Source organism: Astyanax mexicanus, chromosome 3 (genome assembly GCF_023375975.1).
Source record: "Astyanax mexicanus isolate ESR-SI-001 chromosome 3, AstMex3_surface, whole genome shotgun sequence".
NCBI classification, from domain to species: domain Eukaryota; kingdom Metazoa; phylum Chordata; class Actinopteri; order Characiformes; family Acestrorhamphidae; genus Astyanax; species Astyanax mexicanus.
Genome location: NC_064410.1, coordinates 22,187,453 through 22,209,039, shown reverse-complemented (window position 1 = coordinate 22,209,039; position 21,587 = coordinate 22,187,453). Strand labels below are relative to the sequence as shown.

At 37.1% G+C, this 21,587-nt stretch overlaps 1 protein-coding gene across 3 annotated transcripts; it reads right to left on the bottom strand.

The window, feature by feature from the left end:
• Positions 1-843: 843 nt before the first annotated feature.
• On the bottom strand, positions 844-19,787 carry daxx (death-domain associated protein). Of its 3 annotated transcripts, none has more exons than XM_007253081.4 (11): positions 19,770-19,787; positions 18,629-18,840; positions 12,480-12,839; positions 11,885-12,016; positions 9,039-9,155; positions 6,750-6,981; positions 5,418-5,587; positions 5,114-5,300; positions 3,610-4,114; positions 1,857-1,989; positions 844-1,311 (listed from the first exon to the last, which is right to left on the bottom strand). In XM_007253081.4, the coding sequence occupies exons 2-11, from the start codon at positions 18,824-18,826 to the stop codon at positions 1,252-1,254; spliced, it is 2,094 nt and encodes a 697-aa protein (XP_007253143.3). In that variant the 5' UTR covers positions 18,827-18,840; positions 19,770-19,787; the 3' UTR covers positions 844-1,251. The 3 variants fall into 3 exon arrangements, with proteins under 3 accessions (XP_007253143.3, XP_007253140.3, XP_007253141.3); XM_007253078.4 differs by having other exon boundaries at positions 19,755-19,776; XM_007253079.4 differs by having other exon boundaries at positions 5,114-5,297; positions 19,755-19,776.
• Between the last annotated feature and the right edge of the window lie 1,800 nt (positions 19,788-21,587).

The following is a 21,587-nucleotide window of genomic DNA, read 5'->3' as shown; positions in this document are numbered from 1 at the left end:
CAGGATTCGAAATGGCAATCTCCTGATCATTGAGACAGCGCTTTAGCCCACCGGACCACTCAGAGCCCCTTTCACTTTGTAGTTTTAAAGTACAGACTGTAGTCCTTTCTTTACCACTGCTTACTTCATTATCCTTCTATTTGGGTGGTGGGGCATTTTAGTCACTGCGTTGGCAATATGATCTGTGGTGTGATATGGCGTGATCGCCGGTTAGAATCCTGTTCATGTAGCTTGCCATCTCTGCGCTTTCCTACGAGCACACTGGCTACTTGGCATCGCTGTATCAGCAGCAGTTCGAAAAGAGGCTGTGGCTGACTTCACATGTATCGGAGGAGGCATGTGCTAGTCTTCACCTTCCTGGTGTTGGGCATCACTAGTGACAGGAGAGTTCTAATGGGTGAGTTGGGTAATTTCCAGTGTAAATTTGGGAGAAAATGGGTAAAAAATTAGAAACAAAATAAAACAAAATAAAAAAGATGGTGTGTTTTCTGTAGCAGTTCAAATCTATTTTAACTAACAAACATTGGTACCTGGCAAATGACAGGTTGAGCTGAGGTGCTTTTTAGATTCTTTGAGTGTTATACTGTACGCATAATGTTATAAATTAGAACTAAGTGGAGTCAAAGATCACCAACTTTACGCTAACGTCTGTTGGCATACATTTTCAAAACACATCATATTCATGCCTTGTTGTGCTCAATGGTAGCAGACACCACAGTGTTTGGTAATCACAATGACTCATCTGACAGTTGGTGTAACCAAAGGTGTCTTTTCAAACAAAATTGCCCTTTTTAAACCATATTTCCTTATTCTTTTGGACCAATGTACCAGAAAACATCAGAGTTTAGACAAAAAAAAATATCCTTTTATTAAGTTTGTACAGGAACCAGTAAAAAAAAATAATTTTGTCCAATTGTACACAGTTTTTATTTAAATGTTTAACTGGCTCCTAAAGATGTCAAAAAAAAAAAAAAATCCAAATAAAAGAGTTTTTTACATTTAAAACATTACTAAAACGCATAGAAGACCCTGATTTTCTTATTTTGCACCATGGCAGTCCAATGTGTAATAGTATAAAAATACACTGGGCTATGGTACAGTGGTGACATAAAGCTCAATAAAAATGTGCTTTTCCACAAAGCTTCATTTTTTCTGCCCCAAAAGTAGTTCACATTGGCAGGCTCTAGTGCTGCAAGTACATGGAAGAGGTATGCAGATCAATATCCACAACCCTGTAACAGAAGTCACCAGTCAATCCGAATCTGAAAGAACAATCACTTCCTCTGGGTCGCACTGTGTTGCCACATTCACCTGTGGATAGAGTAAAAATAAAATATATTATAATATTTGATTTAGTTCTGAAATAAGTCATCGTTTGTTATAATTTCTTTTTTTTTATAGGAATAAATATTTATATATAGCACTAGTTTTACCTTGCTCTCACTGAGTAAATAAATGGCCCACATGCTTCAATATTATAATAATTGGAACACTTAGTAAGCTTAAACAATGATTATTTAATAGAAGATGGCACAGTTACATGTTCCAAATATCTTTTTTGATTCATTTTCGTTTATTTGCCCAGTCATACTGCATAAGCAACAGTTTGAATTGATTTAGAGACTTCTGAACATTGCAGACTTGTCCAGAAACAGAAAACATATTTTGTCTGAAAAAAACGGACAATTTTTTTTTTTAGCAATTTCTATTAAAAAAAAAGGAATTTCAAATAATTTCTAATCCACAGTTGTAGTGTAAAAACAACAATATATAAACCTTTACTTCATGCCCCTTTTCTTCCTTACAACCTGTAACCTACCAGTAAATCTGGTCTAAACAAGCACACACATAATTACCTTGTTCTTTTTAGGAGGAGGCGTAGAGCGGGAGCTGCTGACCATGTCCTGAGTTGGTGTGTCGGCCCGTGTGGAGTCTGCCCGTACTGGACTGCAGTTTATTACTCCCATATCCAAAGAAATATCACAGTCGCTGAAGACAAGATCAAACAATAGCTGTTCAGTTAAAACTATTAAATCAATTCAAATCATGTCACATGCACACTGCACACATCACACACTGTATTAGCAGTTAAATTCTTGGAAAAAACAATAGAAAGATAAGAGACAGGACGTTAACCATAAAATAATAAACCTTAATACAGAGTGCCAACATGGGAGCCTCAAAACAACTCTCAAATGACCTGAAAACAAAGTCTGTTCAACATCATGGTTTAGGAGAAGGATTCAAAAAGCTATCTCTGAGATTCCAGCTGTCAGTTTCTACTGTGAGAGGAAATGGAAGAACCACAGACACAGTTCTACTTAAGACTGAAGTGGTAGAGCAAAAAAATCTCAGATAATAGGAGCAGAAGGATGGTGAGAACAGTCATAGTCAACCCACAGACCAGCACCAAAGACCAACATCATCTTGCTGCAGATGGAGTCACTGTGTTTAACTATTCAGAGCACTCTGCACAAGGAGAGGCTGTATGGGACAGTATTGCAGAAGAAGCCTTTTCTGAGCACACGCCACAAACAGAGTCGCTTGAGGTATGCTAAAACATATTTGGACAAGCCAGCTTCATTTTGGAATAAGGTTCTGTGGACTGATGAATCTAAAATTGAGTTATTTTGAGGACGGTATGCATGGTGGAAAAAGAACACAGCATTCCAAGACAAACACTTCACTGCTACCAACAGTAAAAATTGGTGGTGGTTTCATCATGCTGTGGGGCTGTGTGATCAGTGCAGGTACTGGACATCTTGTTAAAGTTGAGGGTCACATGAATTTCAGTAAATATCAGAAGATTCTTGAGATCAATGTTCAAGCTGGAGGGGGCTGGATACTTCAACAAGACAACGACCCTAAACAACCTAAACACTGCTGAAAATCTACTAAAGCATTCATGCAGATGAACAAGTACATTGTAAAATGATCATCTCAGTCCCCAGACCTGAATATAAATCTGTGGTGTGATTTAAAGCGGGCTGTTCATGATCAGAAACCATCAAACCTGACTGAACTGGAGATGTTTTTTAAAGAAGAATAATCCAAAATACCTTTAACCAGAAGCCAGACTCTCATTTGTCATATTTGTAAATCATTTGTTTAATGAATAAAAAAAAAATACTTTCTTTAAATCCTATAAACTTTATTTTACTTCTCAAATATCTGGGTCATCTGCTATGATATATTTAACTGAAATTGCTGATCAGAACAACCAATGATTTATAAAGAACAATCATGAAAATTATCAGGGGTGCCCAAACTTTCTCATATCCCTGTATATAACCATTTGCTACTTACTTGTTTTGTGCAAAAAATTAACTTTGATGTATACTTGCTTTCATTTACTGCATTTACAACACATCAGATTGGGAATCAATATTAGGAAATACTCAAAATCAAATGACTCGGAAGCAAAAAAATAAAATAAAAAAATGTTGGGACATCCCTGTTAGCATATTGTAAAACATTTCTGTTAATATACCATAATGCTTTTTGTTCACAAGTTACTATACATACATTTTTTAAATTATAAACTAATGAAAAGAGCTTCATTATCTCATTGACAGGTTTGTTTGACATATTAGCGTGCATCAGCTTTACCTTTCACTGTTTCGTCTGATGTTTCCGTTTCGTACAGTTGTGTGCTTAGTCTTTGATTCACGTTTTCTCTTCTTGCTGTTACACATCGTGTCAATCACTTCAGGGCTGGGAGGAAAAGGACTGCAACTAGCTGAAATTGTTGTTAGTTGGCGTACAGAGTTTTCATTTGTTGACACAATCTCTGCTAAGTCACCGATACTTTCAGAAGCAGATGTCTTATGATTGTGGGAAGCAGAATTGTTCTCAGGAGATGCAAGTTTTACAGCCTCTGATTGGCTGGGGCTCTCTGAAGTAGACAGACTTTCAATAGGAGAAAAGTCATTATTTTTTTTATTGGTTTCCATTTCATTACTTCCACATGCATCAGTGTCAGGCTTCAAGTCCTTATCACCACCCTCCACGTCATCTTCATCCTGACCAGACAATCTGACTGATTGTGAGGACTCATCAATACCGGGCTGTTCGTTATCACCGTTGTTCAACTGATCCTCATCTTCATCATCATCTGAAATCAATAAATAATTGATTATGGGATTATAGAAAAAAAAAAGTTCTTATACGACTGACTAAGTGAAAGGGGATATCAAATCTTTATGAGAAGGGAAACTGCTATTTCACAGAGTACTTGAAAGAACTTTAATTAACTTTGGCTATATTTCTCACAATTTTGCTAATTATTTGGGATATTGTGCACTTGCAAATCATTTTTGCTCCGCAGAAATAAGCAATTGATCCCTTCCAACACGTCAGATGTAACATCCTTGCGAATAATGCTCTGCAAATCTAGAGATATGGCACATAAGGAACCAAGTCTTATTTTAAGTGATTTATAAACATATTACTGCAGTGTTTAGTAGTTAGCACAAGGGGTATTGTGACATATACATTTTAGTCTGAGAAGAGACATTTACTACAAAGTCTGCCTTTTTCTGCAGACAGAATAAAAAGGCTGCCTATTACTAATACCTATGACTATTTGACCTAATGCTCTCAAAATGGTTAATTGAGTAGAATCACACACATGGTGTGATAGGTAGAATGTAATTCAAAACACATTCCTGATTAGTCTGTCCATTGAAAGTAGCACCTTTCTTGTTGAAAAGAGCATTAGCTGATTCTCTCACTTTTACTTACTAAGTGGGATATATGCTTTAGAAATATGCTGTTGTCATGGCAAAGATAAAAAACATGTTCCACTTAAGTGTTGCATATAATTTTAATCCAATACACTTTTATAAAATTCAGTTACTGTTTTACTGTTTAAAGTCATTAAACAGTATGAGGACGAAATATATTTGCTGTTTTACAGAAATAGGTCTGGGTTGTTTTTGTCCAATTAAGAATGTTTGTGATGGATTTCTAAAGAAAAGAGTGCATCAGGTCTTCTGTTCAAACATCAACAATATCAAAAGTGTTTCTCTTGAATGTTCTTTGAAGTCCCACCCATTTTACTTCTGCAAATCAACATAAGGTATCAAAAAAAAGGAGTCTCAAAGACTCTTACCTGGCCCCACTTGTGCCTCACTAGCCTGGATCTCTTCCTCAATATCAGGGTCAGACGAAACCTCATCCTCTTCTTCATCTTCCTCCTCCTCCTCCTCTGGCTCTTCCCCCTCTCCCTCATCTTCTTCCTCTTTTTCTTGTTCCTGCACATTATCCTTTTCATCCTCCTGTGCTTTGGCAGCAACCTGCTGAATGTTTAAAGGGACGTAAAGTAGTTTAGCTAAATTATAGGAAAAGTAACGGCATACTTGGTCCAACTGTGAAAGGAAAAAGGAATTACACCTTTGTCCAAGTTTTAACCTAACCTGTTTCTTCTGTCTCTCTTTCTCCTGACGTTTCTGCCTCTCTTTTTCTTCTGTGTCGTCCTGTTTGTAGGCGTATTTGTTGATGACCTCCTCTAGGCTGGTAAGAGCTACTTCTCTGTTGGAGCGAAGCTTCTGAGATAATGATGGGTTAGAGAGAGCAGGGTCTGTGGCTGGAGAAAAAGAAAACAATAACAGGAGTTGAACAGGGTCTGATAGGAATCCACAGAAATATGTCAAAAACTGTATTACATCTCGTAATTTGTACAGTAGAATATTCAATATTTAGGAGTTAATTTATATTGCCCAAGAGTCAATTTTTATTCATGTTACATTTATATCTTCCTCTATGCCTTTTAAGTGCTTTCCAGTTAGTTCAATAGCTCATTCTAAACAAATCCAATCTTAATAGAGATAGAGCTGGGCGAATTTACAGTTAAGGACGATGTGTTTTTATGAAAATCGATTTTCTCGAGTTTTAATTTTCACCACCAACGCTCCCCTGAGACGGCGGAGCAGTGTTGCCAACTTTGTCGCTATATTTAGCAACATTTTTTTTTAAAAGCGACTAGCGACAAATCCAGCTAGTTTTTGTGGTGTTATTGGAGACTTTTGGCGACTCTGAGATAAACACACGCTCTACAGTTACTGACCTCCGCGCTGCAGCGGGTGCTGCCGTGAGCCCCGCCCCACAACACTCACAGTGCAGTCTCTCACACTCAGCACACACACCAACACACTGTGCGTGCTGACTGACCCCGCCCCGTATTTACAGAGCAGAAATATAAATATAAAAGTGTCTTCAGTATGTCACTCACCTCGTCCACAGTGTCTTTGTAAAAACTATTCAACAATTTGTCTAAAATAGGTTTGAAAATAACTAAACCTCAAGAAAGCTAAAAAATTTTTAATAAAATAAAAAAAACTGCTCTTATAATAACATTTAACAACACAGAAAAAATGATTTATGTAATTTACGTAAAAATAAAGTTATTTTGAGATGAGAGCCTATTTAAAAAGCAACAGGAGTTGTTCATTTGTTGGAGTTCATTTGTATAACTTCTAACATATTTAGAGTGTTTTTTACTCACTTTTTTCTCTCTCAAAATGTTAATCCTTTACAGCTTCAAAAACGTGTATTATGCAAATTAGACAATGACGTCATTTAGCGACTTCTAGCGATTTAAATCGAAAATATGATTATTAATTTATTTATTATTTTTTTTAATCGCAGATTGTTTTTTTTGGGCCATATCGCCCAGCTCTAAAAAGAGATAACCGTTTTATAACTGTAAAAAAATTCTCCCCAGTTACTAACAGCAAAGGTAATATTACTGGGCTTGTAGAGGTCTGTTAGGTGAGATCCAAAGTTGTAGACCATGTCCAGGTGCCTCCTTTCCTGCAGTCTGTTCCCCGTCTCACGAAACGCCTCCTGTGCAATCTGCAGTAGTTGCTTGCGGCTGAGAGTCAGACTGTAGCGTTCATTGGCACGTTTCACCACTTGTAGGATATCACCGTAATCTGGTGGATTCTGCTGGGACTCTGGCTTGTTTATGAATCGCTCAATCTGAGAAAAAAAGGGGGGGTCCAGAAAAGGGAAACAAAGAAAAATACAAAAAAAAAAAAAAAAAAACTACATATAAAAAATATATGGAATGAATTATAAAAAAGTCGTCAAATTATAATCTGCAAAGTATGCAGAAACATTATATTAGGGCTGGACCCGAATATTCGGGTATTCGGATATTCGTTCGTTGAGTAGGTATTCGGTTTTTAATTTTGGTATTCGGATATTCGTTTTTTTTCTCCTTTCCAGAGTTCCACCTCACTCTAACCACTTCTGTTTTCGCGGGTCCCGTCAGAATATCTTGCGCGCGGGACAGAACTGAACTGTTATTGGCTGGAGCGGGAGTTTAATCCAGACGATGCGGGAGCAAATTAATAAATAGTTAAGAAAACTGTAATAATTGTAAAAAAAAAAAAAAACCTAAAGAAAACTCGCAACGCGCAGGATGGACCGACACACACACGCACACACCGATGGTGTTTGGACTGGGGTAAGGAACGGGACCGCACTATTCAGCGCTGCTGTTTTAATAAATATATAAGTAAATTTGAAGCATTAAATGTAGTTTATTTAATTTATATTAGGAACGTGGGGCGGGAGCGGCAGAAATGTGTATGTGGCGGGCGGGCGCGGGATTAAAAGAAGCCATTTTTTTGCGGAGCGGTAACGAGACAGAAACGCGGGAGCGTGGAAGAGTGGGTTTAAAAATCAGTCTCGCGCAGACCTCTATTATACATGATAAAAAAAATGCAGGCTCTTCGAAACTGATTTATATAATAAAACGTAAGGGGTAATGTGGCAACAGTAGGGGCTAAATCGGTTACAAAAGCCTGGCCTACAAAAATGATGTCTGAACGAATTTCCTCTTATCTAATATAATTTAAAATGGTTTAAAAATATAAAATAATTTCTAAGCAAACGAAATATTTAATATTGAGCTTATAGCCCAAGTGCAAAAATACAAAATCAGTAATACGGCTATGCCCTGCACAATCCTTAAACCGAAATAGACCAAGTACAATAACGTCATTAACAATGACTTTCCTCTACTCTAATATTATTTAACATGGTTTAAAAATATAAAATAATTTCTAAACAAACGAAATATTTAATATTGAGCTTATAGCCCAAGTGCAAAAATACAAAATCAGTAATATGGCTATGCCCTGCACAATCCTTAAACCGAAATAGACCAAGTACAATAACGTCATTAACAATGACTTTCCTCTACTCTAATATAATTTAACATGGTTTAAAAATATAAAATAATTTCTAAACAAACGAAATATTTAATATTGAGCTTATAGCCCAAGTGCAAAAATACAAAATCAGTAATATGCCCTGCACAATCCTTTAACCGAAATAGACCAAGTACAGTTTACAATGACTGTCCTCTAATATAATTAACAATGTTTAAGAATATAAAATACTTCCTGAACAAACGTTTTTTTGTTTGTTTTTTTAAGCAAATAGCCTAAGTGTGAAAACACAAACAGCAATTTACTGGGCTGGCTTGTGCAGCGGAGAAACCGTGCAGCAGCCTCCTGGCCTGCTTACGCAGCGGATATGCCGCGGTGTGGGGCAGCAGAAATTCCGGGATGAAAACACAAAGAAATCTGGGCTAAAAACACAGAAAAAATATGGGGTGAAAACACAAAAATCCGGGATAAAAACACCAAAAATCCGGGGTGAATATGTCTCGTCGGTCAGAGCAAATTGAACATTTTTCAGTGGATTAAAGGGGCCGTGATTTGCTTTTTTTTATTTTTATTTTTTTTACCTCTTTTTTTAAAAACGAATATTTGAATATTCGCTTCGAATCAGTGCCGAATATCCGGAGCTCAAAAAACGCTATTCGGGCCAGCCCTACATTATATACATTTATATTACCACAAAGAATTGAGATAAACAATCTGTATTGTTTTATATTATCAAACAGATGTTTAAGATACCAACATAGTCCATGATTTATCAGCTATACCACTTTTTTCAAAACTATCTGAATACCATTTTTTGTAATATTACAAAGTACTGTAAAACTGAGCACAGATTCATACCTTCTTGTTAAGTTCTGGATACCGTGTGCCACTGTAAGTGATCCTTTGTTCTATCACTCTTCCAGTCATTGTGGTGCAGCCTTTCAGTTCACACAGTTTATCATAAATCTTCATCATCTGCAAAATTAAATCAGAGTGTAAACATGCTTAGACTGAGACAACATAACACATAATCCAAAATCCAAACACAAGTTCCAAAATCCAAAGTTAACACAAGTCCTTCCATATGCTGCAATCCTACAGTGACCCATGTGAAAAATATATTTACAATTGAGCCACTCAATTAACAGATTGATTCAATTGACAACTGGGTTCAATTTTACTAACCACATCCAGACCTGGTTAATTTGAAAACATCAAAAATGGTCTAACCACATTCTAAAGTGATTCAAATACAGACAACACAATGTCAAACTTTAAGGAAACTTGAGTAAATGATTAACCTTCCCAGTGGCCTACTAACCAAATTTTCACTAAGAATTCAACTTCTACAGGTCACAAAATAACCCAGGCAAACCACTAAAGAACTGCAGCACTTGCCTCAAAGTACACAATATTGAGACAAACAGACTGGCACTGGGCACAAATGACATCCATGTGAAGACTGCAAGGTGCAAACAACTGCTGACCAGCACAAACACAAAGCCTAATCTCATATTACCTTAAAATGTCAAAGCTTTTGGGATTATATTCTGTGCAATAACAAAACAAAGTTGGAATGCTTGAAATACATGTGTCCAATGTTTTTCTTTGTATGTTAATACCAGTTAAACCTGGGCATTACAGCATGGCAGTCTGGAGCTGGACAACAATGTTTTAAATGCTCTGAACTGTTCAAAAGACACAACACTAAGGTTTAGCATTAGCCAAATTCTGATTTGAATCCCACTGACATTTAGCAGGCAGATCATGCTTGAAGACACTCTAATGTAGCCAAACTATAACAGTTCTGCAAAGAAGAGTATTAATAGACTTATTGTAAATTATTGTAATTAGTGGATTATAGTTGTTGTGAATGAATAAATGAATACATGTATGTATGTATGTATCTATCTATGTATGTATGTAGGGCTGCAGCTATCAATTATTTTATTAATCGATTACTCTACTAAAAATCGATTCGATAAATAGAGTAATCGGATAAAACATATTTGTTTGCTTAAAGAGTAATTTAAAATGCACAAGAGAAAACAAGACATTTCACTTAATAATGAATGACCAATTGATTTCCTTTTTTAGATAAGTTATTTTTAAATTCACAACATTTCCAAACTACAAACACAAATATAAATAATTAGAGGAATAATATTAATAATTTAATAATTAGTAATTTAATAAATTAAGTTCAATTATTTTCAGCAAAGATTTCTTGTAAGTATCAAAACTATAGAAAATTTATCAATAAAAAAGGCATAAACATTTGCATTATGTTGTGCATCTTAGCTTCTGAACAGCAGAGATGTTGCAGTTCATCTCAACAAGCCGGTGAGATGTATTTGTTTATAAACTCCTCAGCCCTGTGTTCACTTACATAAGTCCAGAATTGTCTGTTTTTTATAAACTAACCACACATTAGACAGTATTCCTTATAATCAGCGGTGTCGTTCTGTTTTTAAGGTACATTAATGTTAATCTCATTGATTTGTTATGAGTTATATTAACCTTCTCTCGGCTCCACTGCAAACGTGTCCTCGGCTGAGACGGTGCAGCATTAAAACATGCTGTTATGGGAGGCAGGAGCGAATACACGCTGTCCAGCCTAAAAAGCTCCATTATTATTTCCCTTTTTCCTCGTAAGTTGTCGCTCTTTTCCCTTGCCGCCTCTTTTCAACCAAAAACCTCAGCTGCCTGCTCCTTTTTCCTGTGTGCGGGTGACGCTACGCTGAGCACGTTGTCACATTAAAAGCGCGAACTACCTCATGCTGAGTTTTTAAATTAAATAAACCAGGGATGGGCAACTGGCGGCCCGGGGGCCGCACACGGCCCTCGTCATCACTCAGTGCGGCCCGCGAATAGATCAAAAATAATTTCATAATTTCATAATTTAAAAAAAAAAAAAAAAAAAAAAAAAAAAAAAAAAAAACCGTAATTCTACTTTTGACCGCTAGAGGGCGCTGCCAAACAACCACGAAAATTGACATTGACATCCAGTCCATTGTGAGCCAGCAGGCCAAACCACAGCTCTCTCATTAGCTTCAATAAATGTTGGGCCTCTGTGGTCTAGTTTTCTGCTATTATTGAATGAGCTATTTGCAATCAGTTTTTAAATCTTTTTTGTTCTTTGTTATAAATGAGTTCAAATGCCTTTTGCACTTTTATAAGCAAATGTTTTGTCTATGTTGCTTATGAAGGACTTGTTATAATGAACTTATTTTACACAGAGGAACTACTGTATTTGCAATCAGTTTTTTAAGCAAACTTTTTGTTCTTTGATATGAAGGACTTCCTTTTTGCACTTTTTTTAAGCAAACGGTTTGTCTTTTGCCGTATTAAAATGCATTAATATGCAGAAAATAGTTGTTGATAAATGTTGGTGGTGTAAACATACAGATATAAATTCATATAAAATTTGTTCTTATTGAAAATCATTTGTAGCGTTTTTCATATTCAATTATTTGAAGTGCGAGGTCATGTGGCCCTCCAATGGTCATGCTGAAAAAAATGTGGCCCTCTCCATCATGGAAGTTGCCCATCCCTGAAATAAACGATTACTCAAGTCACAGAAAATTTCTCGTTCAAATTTTTGAAATAAGTAACATGAATTACTCGGGTAAATGTTTCAGCCCTATATGTATGTATGTATGTATGTATGTTTGTTTGTATGTATTTATGTATGCATCACTTACTTTCCGTTTGAGCTTGTGCTCCTGGACGTAACTGGAGTCTTCCTTTTCCAGATCATCCAAACCCAATTCCCTCTCCTGCAGCCGTTTGATCTCATCATTATATACCTTCAGCAGGTTCTCCAGATATGCGATCTGGAGAAAAAAAAGAAAGTAAACAACAAATAGAGAGAGAGAAAGAAAAAAAGGTGTCATTGATGATGACAAAATTAAAGATTACCAGAAATATTAGTAATGAGTAAACCTAATCCATATTACACAACATTAAATGTCTGATCTTGTTTAGGTGGCTCTGAAATCTATTTTAGGTGTTTCAATGATCTATTACATGCTGATAGCAGTGTCTTCTGTAGTAAATTATTAACATTAACATTATTAAGTAACTATATTTAGGACTGAGGAAATTGGCTAGAACTGTGCCCCTCACACATCCCGCAGGTCAGTGCAGTTTTTATGGAACACGGCCAAAATTATAAAACACAAGACAAGTTCCTTTCACGCGACAGTGTGGCATGTCAGTGTACTGTACAAGAATAAATCAGAAAATGGCACATTATTATTTCTACTACAATCAGGTAAGAAATAATTCTGTCTATACCTGTCTCCTTGAAGCTTTTTTCGTTTTTCTTTGCACCTCCACCTCTTCAGGCTGCTTTCCTGTAGATGGGTCAGTTTCTTCTATATTCCCTTTTTCTTCCTTTCCTTTGCTCTCCTTGGGACTGGAAGGCTGGATGAGGGCCCTCCTCTTGGCTGAATGCTGCTTCAGAAGTGTGCAGAGTTCATTGATGTAAACAAAAGTTTTGGTGGTGCTGGCCTGGGCTCGGGTCAGGCAGCGGCCCAGAGCGTTCCGGAACTCCACAGACATCAAGAAGTCAGGCGATGCCTTTGAGTACTTTGTCTGCAGGAATGTCACAACCTCAGGATGCTCCTTTGTGTGCGCCATACAGTGCTCCAAAAACTAGTAGAAGATGAGATATGATTGTTTACAAACATTTAGAGAAGTTATCTATGTTTCACATGCCTGAACTTGCTAATCAAAGCCAAAGCAGTTGTTTTAAGGAATAAAACATTTTAAAAGTTTTATTTTAAAACTTGCTCTGCCATCACTGGGAGGGAAAACAATACCAAGCAAATTAAGTGCAAAAGTGCGTACCAATTATGTGATCCAGAGATCTCTTATCAACTAGATAAAAACAAATGTTAATTCCCAACTCCTTTTAGTTTCAAACTTGAGAAAACTGTTTTTTACAAGTGCACCACTAAGATGCACAGCAGCTAGCGGTGTAACGATTAGTTTATTCTTTAGTAAAGCGTGTGATCGGAGACACACTCTTATTCTTAATTGTTTTATACATATATTTTTACTGTTCACTTAATAATTTAGCTTTATGAACTCTGCTCTCTTTTTAACTGTGTGACAATGACAGAAGGCTTTGTAGTTCGTTTGCCATTTTTTTAGGAATCAGGAAGGTCAACGTGTTGTCAACAACAGCAGGAGCTGTGAGGAGAACCTGACCCTGAGTGGCAGACAAGCTTTACTGCTGTTCTGGGACCAATGTATATGAATTAGCAGACAACAAACTATCTGTGTGTTCTCCTCAGTGCATGCCTGTTCTACACAGTGTAAAGTCGTACACAGGCCAGAAGACCTTTCCATTCACTTGTTTCATCTTCTCACAGAACACTTAAGGACTGTTTGAGCCGTACATGTAGAGCTGGGCGATATGGGAAAAAATCTTATCACGATATAGTTTTCCATATCAGTCGATATCGATATGTATCACGATATAAATCAAATCACTTTGTGTCACACTTAAAGGTTTGTTTTTATTAGTGAGAGAATAAGGGAGTGATGGAAGTTTTATCACAATATTTTTTTCTGTATCTCCATAATTATTAGGGCTGGCCCGAATAGCATTTTTTGAGCTCCGGATATTTGGCAGTAATTGGTAGCGAATATTCCAATATTAGTTTTTAAAAAAAACAAATTAATCATGAACGCGAGCCAGAACCCGAGCTTGAACGTCAGCCTGACTCAGGCGCTGCATGAACTCGGGCTTTTTTCCAATTTTTTCCAATTTTCCATGACTGAAAAAAAAACTTGGGCTATAAGCTCAATATTAAATATTTCGTTTGTTTAGAAATTATTTTATATTCTTAAACCATGTTAAATTATATTAGATTAGTAGGGCTGGCCCGAATAGCGTTTTTTGAGCTCAGAATATTGGGCACTGATTGGCAGCCAATATTGGAATATTTGTTTTTAAAAAGACGGATTAAAAACTGATTAAAGTAAAACAAAAATTGCAACTCGGCCCCTTTAATTCAACACAAAGTTTTCCAAGACCCAGCCGGAAAAAAAAAGATTTCCCACCTTTTCCTCAGCTGGGTCGGGCTCAAAAAATGATTTGTGATAGGCTGTTTTTTGGTTTGTTTGTTTAAGCACTTAGGCTTTTGTACTGCTGCAGTGCAATATTTAGATTTTATATTCTGAAATTCGTTAGGTTTTATTTCTTTTAGCATTTTGAACTTTTTTTCCAATTTCAAATTTATTTTTTTCTGTTCGTTATGTTCTATCGGTCCTTGCGTTTTTTGTAGTTGAAGTTGAATTTAATATTGAAGTTCAATATTTCTAATTTATATTTTGAAATTCGTTAGATTATATTTATTATTGTATTTTGAGCTCACTTTAGTTGGTTATTTTCCAAATTCATATCTATTTTTCTGTTATTATTAAATGTTATTAGCTTATTAGCTTAGCTTGTCATTTAGCATACAGAACTTCTCACGGATTTTTAATGAATGTTGATTTATTAATTTAAAAGCTGTACCTTATTAAAAGTATTTTAAGCCAGACAGACACTGTGTGATTTTTTAATGAGTTTATCTGCACTTTTAAATGGTTTGTCCTGTAGGAAACGCACACGATTTGTATGCTGACACTGTTGTCTGACTGAGGAGCTGCTTTCCGTCAAATGCAGCCTGTAGGCAGGAAAAAATCCAGCCAGAACCGACCATATCATGAGCCAGTTTTAAAGCCAGTAATTTAGTAGAGCATTAAACTACAAATCTGAGATGTACCTGCTGTACTTCTTAATCTCTGCCCCCAAAACGGTCCATTAACTTGCTTGACAGACGCGTCAAATCCCCCGCGAGCACGCGCGGCGCACAGCGCACCGATTAATTCATGCTTTGAGCTTTAAACGCGCAGCTGAGCTGTAATTGGGGAAATATCACAAAAATCACAGTGTGATTTGTTACATTAAAAAAAAGACCATTTTCTTCCGCCTAATCTGAGAGGAAAGCGGTGTTCTCGACCGGCCCGAGTTCATGCAGCGCCTGAGTCAGGCTGGCGTTCAAGCTCGGGTTCGGGCTCGCGTTCAGGCAGATAATCTAAATGATAAATGATTTTGTGTTTTTGCACTTGGGCCATAAGCTCAATATTAAAAAGTTCGTTTGTTTAGAAATTATTTTATATCCTTAAACCATGTTAAATTATATTAGATTAGAGGAAAGTCATTTAGACATCATTCTTAAGGTGTTTTTGTCCTGTTACCGCTCCGCAAAAAAACCTCTTCCTTTAATCCGCGCCCCACATACACATTTTTGCAGCACCTGCCCCGAGGTCCTAATATAAATTGAATTAATTACATTTAGTGCTTAAAATTTACTTAAAATTTATTTAAAACGTGCTGAACAGTGCGGCCGTTTATTCCCAAAGTACAAACACTATGGTTGTTTGCGTGTGTCGGGCCATACTCCACTATTCTTTAGGGTTTTTTGTTGCATGCATGAGAATAACTATTACAATTTTCTTAACTATTTATTAATTTGCTCCAGCGTCTTCTGGATTGATTACACGTTGTGTTTTCGTTGTTTGCCGCGCCACTTAGACGGAAATGGAAATGAATGTTTATCGAATTCTATTGCACAGGCTTATCATCGTCATCGAGGGAAAAATTATCGCGAAACAAATCGATATCGTTATATCGCCCAGCACTACGTACATGATACACAAGGACTGTTAGCTGTGTTCATGAAGGAAACAGAGCTGAACAACACCATGATTAGAACTTGTTGCTCAGACAGGCTGGAGCTGACCAAATCATTAAACTGGACAACAAGCTGTTAACTGGACTCCGCTGACATAGTCATATTGATAGATTCTGTCTAAATGCATTAAATACTCTTGATTTACATGTCATTTGCAAAAATGTATAACTGCTTGGATAAAGTCAGTGTTGGGTTAAGAGAGGAAACGCTCAAGGGTCCTCACTCCTTTGCCGATCTGTCTCTCTCTCTCTGTCTCTCTCTCTCTGTCTCTCTCTCTCTGTCTCTCTCTCTCTGTCTCTCTCTCTCTGTCTCTCTCTCTCTGTCTCTCTCTCTCTGTCTCTCTCATGCATGTGTTGACCTATTGGGATATAATTATACTTATATATAATTTTGCAATTCATTTTATTTATTTTTTAATTTTTACAATTTTCTCCACAATTTACACGGACAATTACCCAACCCACTCATTAGGACTCCCCCTATCACTAGTAATGCCACAACACACCAGGGGGATGAAGACTAACACATGCTTCCTCTGATACATGTAAAGTCAGCCACCGCTTCTTTTTCGAGCTGCTGCTGATGCAGCATTGCCGAGCAGCCAGCGCGCTTTGAGGAAAGCGCAGCGGCTCGATCAGCTCACAGACGCCCTATGCTGTGGACATCACCCTAGGAGTGATGTGGGGAGAGAGCACCATCTACCCACCCAGAGGAAGCAGGACCAATTTTTGCTCCCTTTTGAGCGCCGGCAGCTTGATAGCAAAGCTGCATGAGCGAGGGTTTGAACCGGCAACCTCCTGCTCATAGTGGGAGCCTTTAGAACGCTGGACCACTCAACGCCCATATGTTGACTTTTTGATGTACTTTTACTAATTTCTAATGTATCTATTCATTTATGTTCCTTTTTTATATCTGTAATGCTAAAATCATTTTTCCAGTAAACTTTAATATTTAAAATTCTAAACTTCATGGACTCAATTGTCATGGTTTCATGCTCTTGGATTTCTCACATCCGAGTTTTATCCAAGTCATGCTGTGGTAAATTACCCTACAGCTTTTGCCGTTTAAGCCCGGTAAACCATCATGGTACGGGGTCACAGTTCATTTTGCATAAACGCATGCAGACTGCATGATACAGGCAGAAAGTCTACAGAAGGAACTAATGTTCACAGGAATGTTGCACCCATTGCTGTGCTGAAATTATGCCCCGCCATAGGAAATGAATGGTCGCCTGTTGCTTTCCAGTGTGAACGCAGGGTCAGGGGCTCGTACTGTCTCTCTCTCACTCTGTCTCTGAACCACTAGTTATCTGTCTCATTCTCATTTGTGGGGTTCCTCCATCTCTCTTTCTCTATAGTAACATCTTTAGGAAAAATATTTGTAGTTTAGGCAGTTAAAGTAACGCTGTTTTTGTTCCAACAAGATCCAAAAGTTGGAGCCTCTCTTGATGACAGTAGGAGAGAACCATGGTTTCAAGCATTTAATAAAAGTGCTCAAGACCCGTTACAACATTCCATCCCAAAAAACAAAACATGGTTATATTGAAATTCCATTGTTATCACAAACATAATAAAAGAGAGGCTATACAGAACGCCCAGCCTCTTTATTTTTTCCACCATAAATACCGAAAACATACAGAACCCCTAATAGCAGCCCAAAAAAGTAGGCCTTTTTTGTTGCAATCGTTACTTTGTTGTGGTGCACATTTTTATTACTTAAGAGTATTGCATTTTCATATGTTATTACTCATATTTTTTTCATTTAATGGATTTAATTTATTTGATTATTTATTTTATTGTTTATATCTAGGCTGTTCCAAATTAAAACATATACTTAATGTGTTTAAATCCTTAATCGAGTCTCTAAATGTATTAAAAGACAAAACAAAAAAGATTACTTTAATTAAATTTAAAAAAGGAAAATTAAAAACATTGTGTGGGTTGTTTACAATACTCTAAATTGAATTGTACCACAGTACCACCGATCCTGCAATGTTATTGGCGATGGGCTGAGAGGTGTTCTGTGAGTGCCATTATCAGCCGGTAATGCACTGTCACCGAGGCTCTCCATGTATTACTCCGCCACATACAGGTAACCTAGCAACAATGCAGAGCTTACAAGCCAAACAGCACAGCTAGAAACAGAGCAGCAATGGAACTCTTTTAACTCTGAGTGTCTATAACCAAACAGATCATATTTTCTCATCCTCTCTAACTCAGTCTTTCAGTAAACAGTGATAACATAACTGTGGTATAATTGGCATAATACACGTTCTTGCTAGAACATGTAATACTGGCACCGCTGTGCTGATCTAACAGGCCAATAGAACACATTATAGCACTCCCTTTTGTGCATTATTGCTGAATCCTCATCATAAGAATTTTATAAAGGAGCACTAAACAAACATTTTGGATAAAAAAAAAAAACTGTACAAAAGACTAAGAAAGTTAAAATGTAAACAGCAAGGGTGTAGATAAAGGTTAATTAAACTACATAACAAAAGAGAAAAAAAGAAAAGATTCCATGGGCCATTAAAGCAGCTCTGAGGTCATTACATTTTATTACCTTCAATACTGATAAGTCCTATTCAAACTGGTTTCGTTTCACTGAACAGTGGCAATCATTTTTATGTCTAATTCACATTTATAGGTCTGATTCTTTAACAAAAAAACAAGCTTAAACCCATACACCTACCTCTCCAAAGAGTTTCTCGTTCTCTACTTTCAGGACATGGCCTTCCTTCTTTGCAGTACTGAAAGGTGACTGTGTGATGTGTGTTGGCTTTAACTCTTGGTCTTTAGATGGAGTGGACCCTCGAAACCTTTGAAGACGTAATGTAGATGTGGAAGGTTCTTCGGCTTCATCATCATCGAGGATCACAATGCTGTCCATCGTGTTTGTGACACCTACCACAGTTAATGACATGTTAGGTAAGGAAAACTGTTGAGCAGCGTAAGAAAAATAGGAGCATTAGAACTGGATTCAAACAAAGTATACATTCCTTTTTATATTCAGTCTTAACACACAATTTACTCTGATGCTGCTGGAAACACATTTAAGGCCGAGCTACTGTTTTTCCTGTCATTACCCCAAGCCCTTAATAATATTAGATTTTAAGAAGATCGAAATACCTTAACTAGTTAGCTAACCTAGGGTGTGCCTTAAGTTTAACATTAATAGTCTTGATAGTTATTTCCGTCAAGAAAGACTTAAGTTACACCTAGCTACAGCCAACTAGTTTAGTTAGTTAACGAACCTTGCTAACTAAACAACTAACTACCAAATTTTGGCAAAATAACATAACTGCACCTTTAGAATTTTGATGAACACAGCGATAAAAAGTGCTCTTAGTGACTCTTGGCGTTTTGAGGTTACAGAATTAACTTAGTAAGGTTCACTCAGTCTTATAAAACTAGACAGCTAATAATGGTAGCTAGGAACGAGCCCCGCGCAGCTAAACTAGTTTCGCTAACTAGTTTAAACTATATAATAGGGAATAAACTGAGACAGCCAATTAACTTCACCATGTAATTTAGGCTAAACATGAGTACGTGGCACTTACTGCCTCAGCTACGTCTCTATTATAACGCTAGGTTAACGCTAAATAGTAAAAGGAAGCTGTTTAAACTGGCGTTGGTGTCTCCATTAGCTAGTTAGCTTCCTCGTTGTAGTTAGCTAGCTGATAGTTAGCTAGCAGGCTAACCTCCTGTCTGTTTAAAACCCTCACACTTAACGTTACTCCTAGTTGATAACTAATCAGTAAACTACACTGTTGGCGGATATTATACGGTATATTAAAAGCCATACAGCCGGTCCTCACCACCCATAAACACACATTATACTCATAGTGAACACGCTGGAACAAGAAGGCAACTTACGCGCTCGATTCTGCTGTATTTAACAACTCGCTAGGTTGCCAGGTCTTTGTGACAAATCCCGCCTTCAGACAAGCAAAAATAACTGACTCTTAGAGGAGTTACAGAAACCGCGCAGTAACACAGACCCTCCACTGAACACTGCTCTTTTTTCTTGCTTTCCTGACGAGCGTTCTCGTTTCACGCAGCTTTATCCGATGGAGGTTCTTAATTCAGTATTTATTCCTGTAGAAAATTCCGCCTAAAAACCATCATGGCAACACCGCGCGCACTCGTGAACAACGGGCCCCCGCGGTTCGGTCCGCGCCGCTCCGCTCCTACGGGATTGGCTGCTCCAGTTTTCTTCAGCCGGTTTTCCTCCGCGTTCAGCGGGACTTGCTCCTCACTGTCGCCCCATCTGGAGCGGAGGAGTCAGAGCCGGTGTTCTGTCGAGTTGTGCCGCCTTGCCAAACCGCGCTACCCTAGCGTATATTTTAACCGTAAAAATACAAAAGAAGCAGAAGTATCCAGCAGAAGTATCTACCCAGTAGATGTAGCTAGTATATTTAGAATAAATCACCGTATCATGGTAAAGATATGGCAGTGAGTGCTCATTTCAAAATTCTTTTGTATTTTTTTATAATAATAATTAATTCAATAATACAATAATAATTATAGTATTTATTATTATCAATTTCCATTTACACTTTCGTGCAATGACAGTGAGTCCAAGTGGTTTCATGCGCAAAAAATGCACAAAAAAGATTTGTTATATAAAAAAAAAACACAAGAAAGAATCAAAACGCGTGGGTAAGCGCGTGCGTAGTGCCTTTAGGAAACACGTATGGATGGGTATCATAACTCGACAGAACACCTGTTCTACACCTGTTACGGAAAGCCTGCACGCTGCCTATCTATGGGTGACCGATGTTAACAAAAGTACACATATCTCGATAATCTCTGTAATTTTAACGATCTGTAATTTAAACAATATTTTGCAATTTTTTAAAATGAGTTTGTAAAAGTAATATAATGTACTAGCCTGCACATCTTAAAGGATAATAATAATTATGTAATTGCTTTACTAAATATATGAACGGAAACAATATGTTTAAGGCATTTTTTTATTTACTTTTTTATTTCAAATATCACACAGTGCACGTGTGTAAACCATGTGGCCTATCAAATTTCCTTAAAGAGGCACTAAACCGTAAACCATTTTTCTATTACTAGCTGAAATGTGTTCAGTTGAAGTAATTCTTATTTTTTTATAAACCTTAAAACTTAAAAACTTAAAAAAAAAAAAAGCGCTTTTATTGCGGCCATTTCCGTGTCTGCAGTACCCTCTCAGGTTCAACTGTGCTATTGGCAAAGATGATGTTTCCATGTACTTTGGTATGCAAACAATCACAATAAGCAGATAAGACAATTAATTATACCGCTCCATCTGGGTCTCACCACTATCAGAGGAACACTGCTGCTGCAGCTCAGCCAATCAGCTCACCCTCCTGCCCTGCCTCTAAACCCATAAATCACCCAGTACCCCTCCCAAACTACCCCTCCCATTTTACTAATTTGAGCCGAGGGTGGAGTCAGCTCAATTCCGGGGGTTTAGTGAACCCCTCATTTTATAGGTATTTAAATGTAATTAAACGAATTAGCATTTGATTGGCAAAATTTTATTATATTTATATCAGTGGTGTAACTCATCTAAAAAAATGTATTAATCACCACAGTATTCTATGATTAATCATAATTAAAATCAATATTTATACTTGCCCATATTTTTGAGTGGAAGA